Source organism: Dendrobates tinctorius, unplaced genomic scaffold, assembly GCF_039654945.1.
Source record: "Dendrobates tinctorius isolate UK_male_01 unplaced genomic scaffold, ASM3965494v1 ptg000079l, whole genome shotgun sequence".
Taxonomy (NCBI): Eukaryota; Metazoa; Chordata; class Amphibia; order Anura; family Dendrobatidae; genus Dendrobates; species Dendrobates tinctorius.
The window spans coordinates 12,023,944-12,042,272 of NW_027361747.1; the positions used below are offsets into that span (position 1 = coordinate 12,023,944).

Sequence of the window (18,329 nt, forward strand, 5' to 3'; positions counted from 1 at the left end):
AGAGATCAGCCTTAAACTACATGGGAGAAATTGTTTAATGATCTCAAGGCAGCTGGGACCACCGTCGCCAAGAAAACCATTGGTAACACATTACCCGAAGGCATATGTACAGGCCCATCTGAAGGTTACCAATGTACATCATGATGACTCTGTGAGTGATTGGGAGACGGTGCTGTGATCAGATGAGACAAAAATTGAGGTATTTGGCATTAACTCAACTTGCCGTGTTTGGTGGAAGAAAAAATACTGCCTATGACCCAAAGAACACCATCCCCACGGTCAAGCATGGAGGTGGAAACATTATGCTTTGGGGGTATTTCTCTGCTAATGGCACTGGACTACTTCACAGCATCAATGGGAGAATGGATGGAACCATGTACCATAAAATCCTGAGTGACAACCTCCTTCCCTCGGCCAGGTCATTAAAAATGGGTCATGGCTTGGTCTTCCAGCAAGACAATGACCCAAAACATACAGCCAAGGCAACAAATGAGTGGCTCAAAAAGAAGCACATTAAGGTCATGGAGTGGCCTAGCCAGTCTCCAGACCTTAATACCAAAGAAAAATTATGGAGGGAGTTGAAACTCTGAGTTGCCAAGCGACAGCCTCAAACTCTTAATGATTTAGAGATGATCTGCAAAGAGGAGTGGACCAAAATTCATCCTGACATGTGCGCAAACCTCATCATCAACTACAAAAAATGTCTGAAGGGTTTTGCCACCAAGTATTAAGTCTTGTTTGCCAGAGGAATCAAATACTTATTTTTCACTGCAAAATGCAAATAAATTGTTAAAATTTATACTATGTGATTTTCTGGATTTTGTTTTTGATATTCTATCTCTCAATGTTAAAATTAACCTACCCTTAAAATTATAGACTGTTCATGTCTTTGTCAGTGGGCAAACTTACAAAATCAGCAAGGGATCAAATACTTATTTCCCGCACTGTATATATTTTTTAGAATAATATATTAGAAGTTTTAATCATGATGTAAAATGCTGCAAAGTAAGAATGCTTTTTAAAAGTGTTTTTCATCAGTTAACTATACTGAAAGTGAATGAACAAAAGAGAAAGCAAATGAATAATTGGTGTGACCGCCTTTTGCCTACAAAACCATCAAAGCATCAATTCTTCTAGAAACACAGTTTTAGAAGGAACTCAGTAAGGAGGTTGTTCCAAACATATTAGAGAACTAACCCAAGGTCTGTGGATGTCGGCTTGCAGCAATCCTTTGGCTTCTTCATGTAAATTAACACTGACTTTATGATGTTGAGTTCAGGGCTCTTTGGGGTCCTTATCTTCTCTTCCAGCATTTTTTGTTCTTTATGCTAGATGCTTTGTTTGTTTGTTTCCTGCTGCAGAATATATTTGGAGCCAATCAGATGCCTCACTGACGGTATGCCTTGTTGGATAAGTATCTGACTTTATTTCTGAGCATTGAGGATGGTCACACCATTAATCCTGACCAATACCCCAACACTATCTGCTGAAATGCATCTCCAAACTTGCATGGATTCTCCACCATGCTTTACTGCTGCCTGCAGACACTCAACATTGTATTGCTCTCAAGGTCACTTGAACTCTTCAGATTCGAAAAATTACGCGTGATCCATTATTTACTACAGACGTTCCTCACGCCACAACTCTCAAATATAGGCTAGAATGGAAATCTATCCTCGGCAACAATGAGTTGCGCTTTCCCTTGGACATAATGTTAGCTGTTTATTGGTCTGCAAATGCACCAATTGAAATGGTTTCTGATGAGTTGGATCACAGAGGTGATAGCATGCAGGCATATAAGTATGTGCAATTCTTAAGGTGGCACACATATTTAATACTGAATAAATGGAGATGTTTTGCAAATTTTGTTTCTAATTTTCATTTGTGTATATCATTAACAAGGCTATTGATCATGTGATTTCCGTAATTCCACGACTTTTCCATCTTGGTGTTGCAATTTCAATGGTGAGGAGTGTATGTATAATGCACAGACATTAAAGAGGATATCCGGGACTTTAGAAAAAAAGGTATGTAGTTGTGTACAAGGGCAACTAGTAATACCTACCTGGTGTACTTGCTACTGCCAGGGATCCAGCTACTCCCTGTCAACAGAGTAGTAGTTACTAGAGTTGAGCGACTTTTGGTTTTTTAGGGTCGAGTTTCGTTTCGTGAAACCCGACTTTTCCAAAAGTCGGGTCGAGCAAGATCGTCCGATTATAGGGAAAAGTCGGGGTCATCCCGAAACACGAAACCCAATGTAAGTCAATGGGGAATAAAAGTCGGCAGTGAGAGGAGGACAGGAAACACACCTACAGTGCCCATTTGAATGCCAAAAGCATCAATTCTTCTTACTTAAGCTTGTCAACCTTAATTAACTTCATAATACAAGTTACGCACTGAAAAATGGGGGTTATTTGGCTAAAGTTGTGGGGGGGAGGGCTGGCTGCAGGTTTTCATGTGCCCTGGGCGAAAGAGCGCCCCTTTAACACATACCACAACTCATCATGCTCCGATACGGCAGAGAAATAGCGGTATAGTACAATGAAAAATACCTCACTTTTTACATCTCATGACGAGGCCCATCTATTTCTCCATACAGAATCATTGGTCCCATATAATGTTTGAAACAGTATATGATGAGCTCCACATAATGCTACAGTATATGTTGGTCCCCATGGATGAAGCTCCACTGTCTTATGGGCCCAAATAATGCTCCAAACAAAATGGGCCCCATTTCTAATGCTCTAGTGTATAATGGGCCCTGTAAATGCTGCTCCAGTGTCTGATGTCCACCTTTGGAATGTTCCAGTGTATGGTGGGCCCCATCTATCATTCTCCAGAGTATAGTGCTCCCCAAAAATTGCTGTCCCAACATTGAAAACAATCAAATAAGTCTCCTCGCTAGGGAATCCCTGTACTAGTCTAGACTCCTCGTCGTCCCCATCTTCCATCTCACTGCACAGTATTTCAACTTTGCAAGTGCTGTGATCCTGGGCAAGCAGGGGGGGCCCACTCGTTGGCGACAGCACTGGCACAGGGCCCCTGATAGTACGGTGGTGTGTCTGATGGCGGGTGGGCCGAACCTGCACTTTCATCTGCAGCTTCCTCTTTGTCACCGTGTAAGATGGAACTGTATATGGGAAGGGTAACCTGAGTTTCATCAGGGTCAGATTCAGGCCGGGTAGCGTGCGTGGGGAATGTAGTGGTCTGGGTCAATGTACCAGCAGATTCATCGAGCAGTGGCTGGGCATCAGTGCACTTGTGTCGCCCCCAGGAGTACGGTCGCCACAGTGGCATTACCTTCTTCCTAGGGAGTGTGATGTCATGCTTGGGAGCAACGAAGGATCTCTCTAGCAGGTTAACTGATTGGGCGGCGTTATTCCCACGAGTCATGACCTTCCAAACAGCGTTCATGAAGGCAAAGTGTTTGTTTTACGTGGGCAGTATGGTTGCAAAGCTGAACCTTAATGGAAAGTCCAGAAGGGCACCACCAGGAGTGGAGCCTACGGTTAAATTCGACTCCACCTGGGAAACCTCAACCATGCCAGCTACAGAACAGATGCACACATTGCAAGCTTAATTCCGTTAACGAACGAGACTCCGTCATGCCCCGCGGTCCGAGTCCGGCTTACTAGAGGGACACGTGAGGCTCTGGCACATGAGATTGGCCAATAACTGGTGTGTCATGCCCTTACATGTCCGTGGCTGCATGTGCGCTACACTGAAAAGGCCAGCGTTTGTCGCTTACAGGTGCAGATAACCCGCTGAACAACGTTAGTGATGGGGATCACTGATTACAATTATTACCCGCGAACAATGATTTCCCAGTAAGTGCAGGTCAACCGCAGTTCCGGAATTAGGCCTAACTGTCATTCCTGAAAAAATGAAAAACTTACGTGTGCAAACCACAGGTGCTGTAGCTTGCTTAACAGCTCGCCAGCCGTTCTCACGCCCAGTATGGATTACACGTGATTGCACAAAGGTGAGAAAGGGTACCGTATCCCCAGATAACATGTATGGATAGCGTACACATTCAAAATATATGTCTATACATCAGGAGGCAGGCTCAGACGGTGTTAGGCCCAGTATGGATTGCACGTGATTGCACAAAGGTTAGAAAGGGTACCGTATCCCCAGATAACATGTATGGATAGCGTATACATTCAAAATATATGTCTATACATCAGGAGGCAGGCTCAGACGGTGTCAGGCCCAGTATGGATCGCACGTGATTGCACAAAGGTTAGAAAGGGTACCGTATCCCCGGATAACATGTATGGATAGCGTACACATTCAAAATATATGTCTATACATCAGGAGGCAGGCTCAGATGGTGTCAGGCCCAGTATGGATTGCACGTGATTGCACAAAGGTTAGAAAGGGTACCGTATCCCCGGATAACATGTATGGATAGCGTACACATTCAAAATATATGTCTCAGGAGGCAGGCTCAGATGGTGTTAGGCCCAGTATGGATTGCACATGATTGCACAAAGGTTAGAAAGGGTACCGTTTCCCCGGATAACATGTATGGATAGCGTACACATTCAAAATATATGTCTATACATCAGGAGGCAGGCTCAGACGGTGTCAGGCCCAGTATGGATTGCACGTGATTGCACAAAGGTTAGAAAGGCTACCGTATCCCCGGATAACATGTATGGATAGCGTACACATTCAAAATATATGTCTATACAGCAGGAGGCAGGCTCAGATGGTTTTAGGCCCAGTATGGATTGCACGTGATTGCACAAAGGTTAGAAAGGGTACCGTTTCCCCGGATAACATGTATGGATAGCGTACACATTCAAAATATATGTCTCAGGAGGCAGGCTCAGACGGTGTTAGGCCCAGTATGGATTGCACGTGATTGCACAAAGGTTAGAAAGGGTACCGTATCCCCGGATAACATGTATGGATAGCGTACACATTCAAAATATATGTCTATACATCAGGAGGCAGGCTCAGACGGTGTCAGGCACAGTATGGATTTGACGGCCCAGATTACACAGCGGAGGAGCAAGGAGAGGTAAAGATTGCAAATGCTGGGGCCCTGCCCAAGCAAGGGGGGCCCACTCGTGGGCGTCGGTACTGGCACTGGGCCCCTCATAGTACAGCGGTGTGTCTGACGGCGGGTGTGCACCACCACCATCAGATAAACTTGATTGCACTATGATGGACCCTGTGCCAGTGCCCGCGCCCAAGAGTCGGCCTACCCACCTGTCCAGGGCAACGGCACTCGCACGGTGTCGTGCGCTAGGTGGTGACCCCGGCCATGGGGGGGGAGGCAGCACAGTTAGGGAGTTTTAGAAAGTGGCATATGTTGATGTTGGACATTCAGCTGATGCAAAAGGCGAAATAGGTGAAGTCCCAGGAAGAGGTGGACCAAAGCAAGCCATTTTTCTGTCACCCTATGTGTCATCAGGGGAAGGTGGGACAAAATCCTTGGAAACCCATGCATGGTTCATTTTAATGAAGGTTAGATCATCCACATTTTGGGTTGACAGACGGGTCCTTTTTTCTGTCAGGATTGATCCAGCTGCACTGAAGACTCTTTCCGATAGCACACTTGCAGCTGGGCAAGCGAGCTCCTGTAAGGCATATTGGGCCAATTCAGGCCAGGTGTCCAGTTTGGCGGCCCAATAGTCAAAGGGGAATGACCTGTGTGGGAGAACATCGATATGGGGGGAAAAGTAGTTTGTAACCATAGTTGACAACTGCTGTCTCCTGTCACTTTCCATCGATGCAGTATTACCAGTTGTGTGAGCGGTATTTGAAAAATCAGTCCACAACATTGTCATGAAACTCCTGTATCCAACGCCACTTCTGATGTGTGCACCACAAACACCTCTGCCAAGCTGCCCCCGGCCCGTACGGCTCGTGTGAGAACCATCACCGCTGCTGTGTGCTGGGAATGCCTCAAGCAACCGATTTACCAGAGTTGCTTGTTTATTAGCCAATATTAGGTCAAGGTTCTCCTGTGGCATGATGTTTTGTAATTTGCCTTTATAGCGTGGATCCAGGATGCTGGCCAACCAGTAGTCGTCATCGTTCATCATTTTGGCAATGCGGGGGTCCCTTTTTAGGATCTGCAAGGCATAATCTGACATGTGGGCCAATGTTCCCGGTGTCAATGATGCACTGCGAGTGCTGGGTGGAGGAGCACTTTCTGGCAAATCCACATCCCTCCAGTCACGCACAAACCCTGTACCAGACCTTGCCACGCCAACATTTTCACTTGCCCCACGAGATGCATCCTCCTCCCCTAAGTAATCATCCCCATCATCATCCTCCTCCTCCTCTTCTTCCTCCACCTCGTCCAGGAGAGGTCCCTGAGCAGACAATGGCTGAATGTCATCAAGGATTCCCTCCTCCTCTTCCTCCTCATCAACATTGGCTGCAGACGCCTGCTCCTTAAGGTGCGTCAAAGTTTGCATGAGCAGACGCATAAGTGGGATGCTCATGCTTAGGATGGCGTCGTCTGCGCTTACCAGCCGTGTGCATTCCTCAAAACACTGAAGGACTTTACAGAGGTCTTTCAGCTTCGACCACTGCACACCTGTCAACTCCATGTCTGCTCTCAAAGTGCCTGGCCGTGTATCCTCCCACAAATGCATTATGGCCTGCCTCTGCTTGCACAGCCGCTCCACCATGTGCAGGGTGGAGTTCCACCTTGTTGTAATGTCGATAATGAGGCGGTGGTTGGGAAGGTGGAGCAATCGCTGCAGCTTCTGCATACGAATGGAGTGTACAGGCGACCGGCGGATGTGCGCGCACAGTCTTCGCACCTTCTGGAGCAGGGCTGTTAACTCCGGATAATTTTTGAGGAAGCACTGCACCACCAGGTTCAAGGTGTGAGCCAAGAAAGGTATGTGGCTGAGTTTTGAAAGGGCTATGGCTGCCACAAAATTACAGCCGTTATCACTAACTACCTTGCCTGCCTCAAGATGTACACTGCCCAGCCATGACTCAGTTTGTCGCTTCAAGTACTCGGCCAGCACCTCGGCGGTGTGTCTGTTGCCCAAACACATCATCTGCAACACAGCCTGCTGACGCTTTCCACTAGCTGCTCGATAGGGGGACACATCGTGTGCAACAGTGGCAGCTGCAGATGGAGTGCTCGTACGACTGCGCTCTGTGGACGAGCTTTCGCTTCTGGAGGAGGAGGAGGAGGAGGAGGGTCGAACGCCTACAGCCAACTGTTTCCTATACCGTGGGCTAGGCAGCACTGTCCCACCACCGCTGTCCCCTGTGGACCCTGCATCCACCACATTAACCCAGTGCGCAGTGATGGACACGTAACGGCCCTGGCCATGCCGACTGGACCATGCATCAGTTGTGAGGTGCACCTTTCCGCTCACTGACTGCTTGAGTGCATGGACAATGTGGTCTTTCACATGATGGTGGAGGGCTGGGATGGCTTTGCGAGAGAAGAAGTGGCGACTGGGTAGGTCATAGCGTGGTACTGCATAGGCCATGAGTTCGCGGAAAGCTGTGCTTTCCACCAACCGAAAGGGCATCATCTCAAACGAGATTAGTTTGTCAATGTGGGCGTTCAAACCCAGTGTACGCGGATGAGAGACTGAGTACTTTCTTGACCTACTCATAGTGTCTGGGAGGGTGAGCTGGACTTGAGAGCTGCATATGGTGGAAGTAGCGGTGGACAGGGCGGACTGAGAGAGGGTTGATGATGGTGATGGAGTTCGTGTTCTTTCTGATGGCCTAGAATCAGTCTTTCATTGATATAACAGTGGGATTCCCTGACTGCTGTGGCCTTGCAACGACACCTCAACATTTGCTGCTGTGCTAACCGGTGGGCTTACAGTGGGGGAAACAATGTAGCGTTGCTGACTACCTTCGTTGTGATCAGTTGCACATGTGGCACTTGAGGTTTGGTGTTGTGTCCACGCTTGCAAGTGCATGCTGGTTAAATGTCTAAGCATGCAACTGGTATTCAAATTTTTCAGATTTTTCCCTCGGCTAAAGGTCTTTGCGCACTTCTTACAGATAACCTTGGCCTGATCATGAGGATTTTGTTCAAAAAAGTGCCACACTGCACTCTTCCTACTTTGGCAGACATTTTGCGGCCTAGCACGCTGTGATCTTTTGACCCTCTGGACAAGCTGTCCAGCAACTCTTTTGATGTTTGGAACCTGTCTTTGGAGTGCTCCGGGCCTGCCAGATAACAGCTGTTGCGATGTCGATGTCTGCTGTGGATGCTCCTCATCTGAGCTATTGGAAGCAGCACCCTCTTCCCCCAATGGATGCCAATCTGGGTCAACAACTGGGTCATCCATCACCTCCTCTTCTATGTCATGTGCACCTTCCTCTGTGTCACCGTGTATGGTGGTATAGTGTGCGGGAAGGGGTACCTGAGTCTCATCAGGGTCAGAATCTGGCTCTGTACACTGCAAGGACAATGTAGTGCTCTGAGTGAATGTACCAGCAGAATCATCCATCAGCGGCTGTGCATCAGTGCACTCCATGTCAGATTCATCTTGGCCTGGGTAATTCACCATTTGACTTGATAATCCAGGCATGGTATGTGAAAACAGCTCCATGGAGTAATCAGTAGTATGGCCTGGGTCATCCTTCAATCTTGGTTGGGGTGAAGGACACAAGGAAAGGTGTGGTTCATGAACATGAGCCTCCAATGACGACTCAGTGCTTTTACTTTTTACAACTGAAGAAGAGGAGGCGATAGAGCTGGAGGCTGAGTCAGCAATGTAAGACAAAACTTTTTCCTGATGCTCTGCCTTTAAAAGCGGTTTGCCAACTCCTAGAAAACTAAGCGTTCGAGGCCTTATGTAGCCAGACGATGACGCAGGCTCAACACCTCCTGCATTCGGTCCTATTTTGCTCTTGCCACTACCATCAGATCCACCACCAACACCATCAATACCAGCTGCCAACCCCCGCCCAATTCCACGGCCTCTTCCACCAGCCTTCCTCATTTTTGGTAGAAATGTAGACAAAATCCAACAAACTATATAGTAATGTAAAACAAGGTACAAGGTGTCTATAGGACAGGGGAGATTTTGAATTTCTGCAGAAACTTGTGGACACTGGACACTTTTGGATTGTGTGAGGCCCACTGATATCTGAGCGCTATGTGACAGGCTCGATGGCACAGCTGTGACCAAAGTGACTAGAGGATAAGGGAGATTTTGAATCTCTGCACACACTTTTGGACACTGGACACTTTTGGATTGTGTGAGGCCCAATGAATATCTGAGCGCTATGTGACAGGCTCGATGGCACAGCTGTGACCAAAGTGACTAGAGGATAAGGGAGATTTTGAATCTCTGCACACACTTTTGGACACTGGACACTTTTGGATTGTGTGAGACCCAATGAATATCTGAGCGCTATGTGACAGGCTCGATGGCACAGCTGTGACCAAAGTGACTAGAGGATAAGGGAGATTTTGAATCTCTGCACACACTTTTGGACACTGGACACTTTTGGATTGTGTGAGGCCCAATGAATATCTGAGCGCTATGTGACAGGCTCGATGGCACAGCTGTGACCAAAGTGACTAGAGGATAAGGGAGATTTTGAATCTCTGCACACACTTTTGGACACTGGACACTTTTGGATTGTGTGAGGCCCAATGAATATCTGAGCGCTATGTGACAGGCTCGATGGCACAGCTGTGACCAAAGTGACTAGAGGATAAGGGAGATTTTGAATCTCTGCACACACTTTTGGACACTTTTGGATTGTGTGAGGCCCACTGATATCTGAGCGCTATGTGACAGGCTCGATGGCACAGCTGTGACCAAAGTGACTAGAGGATAAGGGAGATTTTGAATCTCTGCACACACTTTTGGACACTGGACACTTTTGGATTGTGTGAGGCCCAATGAATATCTGAGCGCTATGTGACAGGCTCGATGGCACAGCTGTGACCAAAGTGACTAGAGGATAAGGGAGATTTTGAATCTCTGCACACACTTTTGGACACTGGACACTTTTGGATTGTGTGAGGCCCAATGAATATCTGAGCGCTATGTGACAGGCTCGATGGCACAGCTGTGACCAAAGTGACTAGAGGATAAGGGAGATTTTGAATCTCTGCACACACTTTTGGACACTGGACACTTTTGGATTGTGTGAGGCCCAATGAATATCTGAGCGCTATGTGACAGGCTCGATGGCACAGCTGTGACCAAAGTGACTAGAGGATAAGGGAGATTTTGAATCTCTGCACACACTTTTGGACACTGGACACTTTTGGATTGTGTGAGGCCCACTGATATCTGAGCGCTATGTGACAGGCTCGATGGCACAGCTGTGACCAAAGTGACTAGAGGATAAGGGAGATTTTGAATCTCTGCACACACTTTTGGACACTGGACACTTTTGGATTGTGTGAGGCCCAATGAATATCTGAGCGCTATGTGACAGGCTCGATGGCACAGCTGTGACCAAAGTGACTAGAGGATAAGGGAGATTTTGAATCTCTGCACACACTTTTGGACACTGGACACTTTTGGATTGTGTGAGGCCCAATGAATATCTAAGCGCTATGTGACAGGCTCGATGGCACAGCTGTGACCAAAGTGACTAGAGGATAAGGGAGATTTTGAATCTCTGCACACACTTTTGGACACTGGACACTTTTGGATTGTGTGAGGCCCAATGAATATCTGAGCGCTATGTGACAGGCTCGATGGCACAGCTGTGACCAAAGTGACTAGAGGATAAGGGAGATTTTGAATCTCTGCACACACTTTTGGACACTGGACACTTTTGGATTGTGTGAGGCCCAATGAATATCTGAGCGCTATGTGACAGGCTCGATGGCACAGCTGTGACCAAAGTGACTAGAGGATAAGGGAGATTTTGAATCTCTGCACACACTTTTGGACACTGGACACTTTTGGATTGTGTGAGGCCCACTGATATCTGAGCGCTATGTGACAGGCTCGATGGCACAGCTGTGACCAAAGTGACTAGAGGATAAGGGAGATTTTGAATCTCTGCACACACTTTTGGACACTGGACACTTTTGGATTGTGTGAGACCCAATGAATATCTGAGCGCTATGTGACAGGCTCGATGGCACAGCTGTGACCAAAGTGACTAGAGGATAAGGGAGATTTTGAATCTCTGCACACACTTTTGGACACTGGACACTTTTGGATTGTGTGAGGCCCAATGAATATCTGAGCGCTATGTGACAGGCTCGATGGCACAGCTGTGACCAAAGTGACTAGAGGATAAGGGAGATTTTGAATCTCTGCACACACTTTTGGACACTGGACACTTTTGGATTGTGTGAGGCCCAATGAATATCTGAGCGCTATGTGACAGGCTCGATGGCACAGCTGTGACCAAAGTGACTAGAGGATAAGGGAGATTTTGAATCTCTGCAAACACTTTTGGACACTGGACACTTTTGGATTGTGTGAGGCCCACTGATATCTGAGCGCTATGTGACAGGCTCGATGGCACAGCTGTGACCAAAGTGACTAGAGGATAAGGGAGATTTTGAATCTCTGCACACACTTTTGGACACTGGACGCTTTTGGATTGTGTGAGGCTCAATGAATATCTGAGCGCTATGTGACAGGCTCGATGGCACAGCTGTGACCAAAGTGACTAGAGGATAAGGGAGATTTTGAATCTCTGCACACACTTTTGGACACTGGACACTTTTGGATTGTGTGAGGCCCAATGAATATCTGAGCGCTATGTGACAGGCTCGATGGCACAGCTGTGACCAAAGTGACTAGAGGATAAGGGAGATTTTGAATCTCTGCACACACTTTTGGACACTGGACACTTTTGGATTGTGTGAGGCCCAATGAATATCTGAGCGCTATGTGACAGGCTCGATGGCACAGCTGTGACCAAAGTGACTAGAGGATAAGGGAGATTTTGAATCTCTGCACACACTTTTGGACACTGGACACTTTTGGATTGTGTGAGGCCCACTGATATCTGAGCGCTATGTCACAGGCTCGATGGCACAGCTGTGACCAAAGTGACTAGAGGATAAGGGAGATTTTGAATCTCTGCACACACTTTTGGACACTGGACACTTTGGATTGTGTGAGGCCCAATGAATATCTGAGCGCTATGTGACAGGCTCGATGGCACAGCTGTGACCAAAGTGACTAGAGGATAAGGGAGATTTTGAATCTCTGCACACACTTTTGGACACTGGACACTTTTGGATTGTGTGAGGCCCAATGAATATCTGAGCGCTATGTGACAGGCTCGATGGCACAGCTGTGACCAAAGTGACTAGAGGATAAGGGAGATTTTGAATCTCTGCACACACTTTTGGACACTGGACACTTTTGGATTGTGTGAGGCCCAATGAATATCTGAGCGCTATGTGACAGGCTCGATGGCACAGCTGTGACCAAAGTGACTAGAGGATAAGGGAGATTTTGAATCTCTGCACACACTTTTGGACACTGGACACTTTTGGATTGTGTGAGGCCCAATGAATATCTGAGCGCTATGTGACAGGCTCGTTGGCACAGCTGTGACCAAAGTGACTAGAGGATAAGGGAGATTTTGAATCTCTGCACACACTTTTGGACACTGGACACTTTTGGATTGTGTGAGACCCAATGAATATCTGAGCGCTATGTGACAGGCTCGATGGCACAGCTGTGACCAAAGTGACTAGAGGATAAGGGAGATTTTGAATCTCTGCACACACTTTTGGACACTGGACACTTTTGGATTGTGTGAGGCCCAATGAATATCTGAGCGCTATGTGACAGGCTCGATGGCACAGCTGTGACCAAAGTGACTAGAGGATAAGGGAGATTTTGAATCTCTGCACACACTTTTGGACACTGGACACTTTTGGATTGTGTGAGGCCCAATGAATATCTGAGCGCTATGTGACAGGCTCGATGGCACAGCTGTGACCAAAGTGACTAGAGGATAAGGGAGATTTTGAATCTCTGCACACACTTTTGGACACTGGACACTTTTGGATTGTGTGAGGCCCACTGATATCTGAGCGCTATGTGACAGGCTCGATGGCACAGCTGTGACCAAAGTGACTAGAGGATAAGGGAGATTTTGAATCTCTGCACACACTTTTGGACACTGGACACTTTTGGATTGTGTGAGGCCCAATGAATATCTGAGCGCTATGTGACAGGCTCGATGGCACAGCTGTGACCAAAGTGACTAGAGGATAAGGGAGATTTTGAATCTCTGCACACACTTTTGGACACTGGACACTTTTGGATTGTGTGAGGCCCAATGAATATCTGAGCGCTATGTGACAGGCTCGATGGCACAGCTGTGACCAAAGTGACTAGAGGATAAGGGAGATTTTGAATCTCTGCACACACTTTTGGACACTGGACACTTTTGGATTGTGTGAGGCCCAATGAATATCTGAGCGCTATGTGACAGGCTCGATGGCACAGCTGTGACCAAAGTGACTAGAGGATAAGGGAGATTTTGAATCTCTGCACACACTTTTGGACACTGGACACTTTTGGATTGTGTGAGGCCCACTGATATCTGAGCGCTATGTCACAGGCTCGATGGCACAGCTGTGACCAAAGTGACTAGAGGATAAGGGAGATTTTGAATCTCTGCACACACTTTTGGACACTGGACACTTTTGGATTGTGTGAGGCCCAATGAATATCTGAGCGCTATGTGACAGGCTCGATGGCACAGCTGTGACCAAAGTGACTAGAGGATAAGGGAGATTTTGAATCTCTGCACACACTTTTGGACACTGGACACTTTTGGATTGTGTGAGGCCCAATGAATATCTGAGCGCTATGTGACAGGCTCGATGGCACAGCTGTGACCAAAGTGACTAGAGGATAAGGGAGATTTTGAATCTCTGCACACACTTTTGGACACTGGACACTTTTGGATTGTGTGAGGCCCAATGAATATCTGAGCGCTATGTGACAGGCTCGATGGCACAGCTGTGACCAAAGTGACTAGAGGATAAGGGAGATTTTGAATCTCTGCACACACTTTTGGACACTGGACACTTTTGGATTGTGTGAGGCCCAATGAATATCTGAGCGCTATGTGACAGGCTCGATGGCACAGCTGTGACCAAAGTGACTAGAGGATAAGGGAGATTTTGAATCTCTGCACACACTTTTGGACACTGGACACTTTTGGATTGTGTGAGGCCCAATGAATATCTGAGCGCTATGTGACAGGCTCGATGGCACAGCTGTGACCAAAGTGACTAGAGGATAAGGGAGATTTTGAATCTCTGCACACACTTTTGGACACTGGACACTTTTGGATTGTGTGAGGCCCACTGATATCTGAGCGCTATGTCACAGGCTCGATGGCACAGCTGTGACCAAAGTGACTAGAGGATAAGGGAGATTTTGAATCTCTGCACACACTTTTGGACACTGGACACTTTTGGATTGTGTGAGGCCCAATGAATATCTGAGCGCTATGTGACAGGCTCGATGGCACAGCTGTGACCAAAGTGACTAGAGGATAAGGGAGATTTTGAATCTCTGCACACACTTTTGGACACTGGACACTTTTGGATTGTGTGAGGCCCAATGAATATCTGAGCGCTATGTGACAGGCTCGATGGCACAGCTGTGACCAAAGTGACTAGAGGATAAGGGAGATTTTGAATCTCTGCACACACTTTTGGACACTGGACACTTTTGGATTGTGTGAGGCCCAATGAATATCTGAGCGCTATGTGACAGGCTCGATGGCACAGCTGTGACCAAAGTGACTAGAGGATAAGGGAGATTTTGAATCTCTGCACACACTTTTGGACACTGGACACTTTTGGATTGTGTGAGGCCCAATGAATATCTGAGCGCTATGTGACAGGCTCGATGGCACAGCTGTGACCAAAGTGACTAGAGGATAAGGGAGATTTTGAATCTCTGCACACACTTTTGGACACTGGACACTTTTGGATTGTGTGAGGCCCACTGATATCTGAGCGCTATGTGACAGGCTCGATGGCACAGCTGTGACCAAAGTGACTAGAGGATAAGGGAGATTTTGAATCTCTGCACACACTTTTGGACACTGGACACTTTTGGATTGTGTGAGACCCAATGAATATCTGAGCGCTATGTGACAGGCTCGATGGCACAGCTGTGACCAAAGTGACTAGAGGATAAGGGAGATTTTGAATCTCTGCACACACTTTTGGACACTGGACACTTTTGGATTGTGTGAGGCCCAATGAATATCTGAGCGCTATGTGACAGGCTCGATGGCACAGCTGTGACCAAAGTGACTAGAGGATAAGGGAGATTTTGAATCTCTGCACACACTTTTGGACACTGGACACTTTTGGATTGTGTGAGGCCCAATGAATATCTGAGCGCTATGTGACAGGCTCGATGGCACAGCTGTGACCAAAGTGACTAGAGGATAAGGGAGATTTTGAATCTCTGCACACACTTTTGGACACTGGACACTTTTGGATTGTGTGAGGCCCACTGATATCTGAGCGCTATGTGACAGGCTCGATGGCACAGCTGTGACCAAAGTGACTAGAGGATAAGGGAGATTTTGAATCTCTGCACACACTTTTGGACACTGGACGCTTTTGGATTGTGTGAGGCCCAATGAATATCTGAGCGCTATGTGACAGGTTCGATGGCACAGCTGTGACCAAAGTGACTAGAGGATAAGGGAGATTTTGAATCTCTGCACACACTTTTGGACACTGGACACTTTTGGATTGTGTGAGGCCCAATGAATATCTGAGCGCTATGTGACAGGCTCGATGGCACAGCTGTGACCAAAGTGACTAGAGGATAAGGGAGATTTTGAATCTCTGCACACACTTTTGGACACTGGACACTTTTGGATTGTGTGAGGCCCAATGAATATCTGAGCGCTATGTGACAGGCTCGATGGCACAGCTGTGACCAAAGTGACTAGAGGATAAGGGAGATTTTGAATCTCTGCACACACTTTTGGACACTGGACACTTTTGGATTGTGTGAGGCCCACTGATATCTGAGCGCTATGTCACAGGCTCGATGGCACAGCTGTGACCAAAGTGACTAGAGGATAAGGGAGATTTTGAATCTCTGCACACACTTTTGGACACTGGACACTTTGGATTGTGTGAGGCCCAATGAATATCTGAGCGCTATGTGACAGGCTCGATGGCACAGCTGTGACCAAAGTGACTAGAGGATAAGGGAGATTTTGAATCTCTGCACACACTTTTGGACACTGGACACTTTTGGATTGTGTGAGGCCCAATGAATATCTGAGCGCTATGTGACAGGCTCGATGGCACAGCTGTGACCAAAGTGACTAGAGGATAAGGGAGATTTTGAATCTCTGCACACACTTTTGGACACTGGACACTTTTGGATTGTGTGAGGCCCAATGAATATCTGAGCGCTATGTGACAGGCTCGATGGCACAGCTGTGACCAAAGTGACTAGAGGATAAGGGAGATTTTGAATCTCTGCACACACTTTTGGACACTGGACACTTTTGGATTGTGTGAGGCCCAATGAATATCTGAGCGCTATGTGACAGGCTCGTTGGCACAGCTGTGACCAAAGTGACTAGAGGATAAGGGAGATTTTGAATCTCTGCACACACTTTTGGACACTGGACACTTTTGGATTGTGTGAGACCCAATGAATATCTGAGCGCTATGTGACAGGCTCGATGGCACAGCTGTGACCAAAGTGACTAGAGGATAAGGGAGATTTTGAATCTCTGCACACACTTTTGGACACTGGACACTTTTGGATTGTGTGAGGCCCAATGAATATCTGAGCGCTATGTGACAGGCTCGATGGCACAGCTGTGACCAAAGTGACTAGAGGATAAGGGAGATTTTGAATCTCTGCACACACTTTTGGACACTGGACACTTTTGGATTGTGTGAGGCCCAATGAATATCTGAGCGCTATGTGACAGGCTCGATGGCACAGCTGTGACCAAAGTGACTAGAGGATAAGGGAGATTTTGAATCTCTGCACACACTTTTGGACACTGGACACTTTTGGATTGTGTGAGGCCCACTGATATCTGAGCGCTATGTGACAGACTCGATGGCACAGCTGTGACCAAAGTGACTAGAGGATAAGGGAGATTTTGAATCTCTGCACACACTTTTGGACACTGGACACTTTTGGATTGTGTGAGGCCCAATGAATATCTGAGCGCTATGTGACAGGCTCGATGGCACAACTGTGACCAAAGTGACTAGAGGATAAGGGAGATTTTGAATCTCTGCACACACTTTTGGACACTGGACACTTTTGGATTGTGTGAGGCCCAATGAATATCTGAGCGCTATGTGACAGGCTCGATGGCACAGCTGTGACCAAAGTGACTAGAGGATAAGGGAGATTTTGAATCTCTGCACACACTTTTGGACACTGGACACTTTTGGATTGTGTGAGGCCCAATGAATATCTGAGCGCTATGTGACAGGCTCGATGGCACAGCTGTGACCAAAGTGACTAGAGGATAAGGGAGATTTTGAATCTCTGCACACACTTTTGGACACTGGACACTTTTGGATTGTGTGAGGCCCACTGATATCTGAGCGCTATGTCACAGGCTCGATGGCACAGCTGTGACCAAAGTGACTAGAGGATAAGGGAGATTTTGAATCTCTGCACACACTTTTGGACACTGGACACTTTTGGATTGTGTGAGGCCCAATGAATATCTGAGCGCTATGTGACAGGCTCGATGGCACAGCTGTGACCAAAGTGACTAGAGGATAAGGGAGATTTTGAATCTCTGCACACACTTTTGGACACTGGACACTTTTGGATTGTGTGAGGCCCAATGAATATTTGAGCACTATGTGACAGGCTCGATGGCACAGCTGTGACCAAAGTGACTAGAGGATAAGGGAGATTTTGAATCTCTGCACACACTTTTGGACACTGGACACTTTTGGATTGTGTGAGGCCCAATGAATATCTGAGCGCTATGTGACAGGCTCGATGGCACAGCTGTGACCAAAGTGACTAGAGGATAAGGGAGATTTTGAATCTCTGCACACACTTTTGGACACTGGACACTTTTGGATTGTGTGAGGCCCAATGAATATCTGAGCGCTATATCACAGGCTCGATGGCACAGCTGTGACCAAAGTGACTAGAGGATAAGGGAGATTTTGAATCTCTGCACACACTTTTGGACACTGGACACTTTTGGATTGTGTGAGGCCCACTGATATCTGAGCGCTATGTCACAGGCTCGATGGCACAGCTGTGACAAAAGTGACTAGAGGATAAGGGAGATTGGATTGCTTTTAAAAAAGCAGTTTGCGGAGCAGTGGGTAAACAGCAATGCAGGAATGTCAGGAAGCCTTAGAAGGCAGCCCAACA

The 18,329-nt window shown here is 47.2% G+C and overlaps 1 protein-coding gene across 3 annotated transcripts in view; it reads left to right on the forward strand.

Annotated features, from left to right (window-relative positions):
• Nucleotides 1-18,329, forward strand: part of LOC141096754 (uncharacterized) — a 243,079-nt gene that overhangs the window by 119,426 nt on the left and 105,324 nt on the right. The window contains exon 9 of one of the 3 annotated variants that reach the window (XM_073583527.1): nucleotides 1,362-1,868. The exons of the other annotated variants lie outside the window; for them this stretch is intronic. Within the exon in view, the coding sequence (XP_073439628.1) occupies nucleotides 1,362-1,422 (61 nt within the window). The 3' untranslated portion in view covers nucleotides 1,423-1,868. Of the gene's footprint in view, nucleotides 1-1,361; nucleotides 1,869-18,329 lie in introns of those variants that run through there. 3 annotated transcript variants of the gene reach the window in all.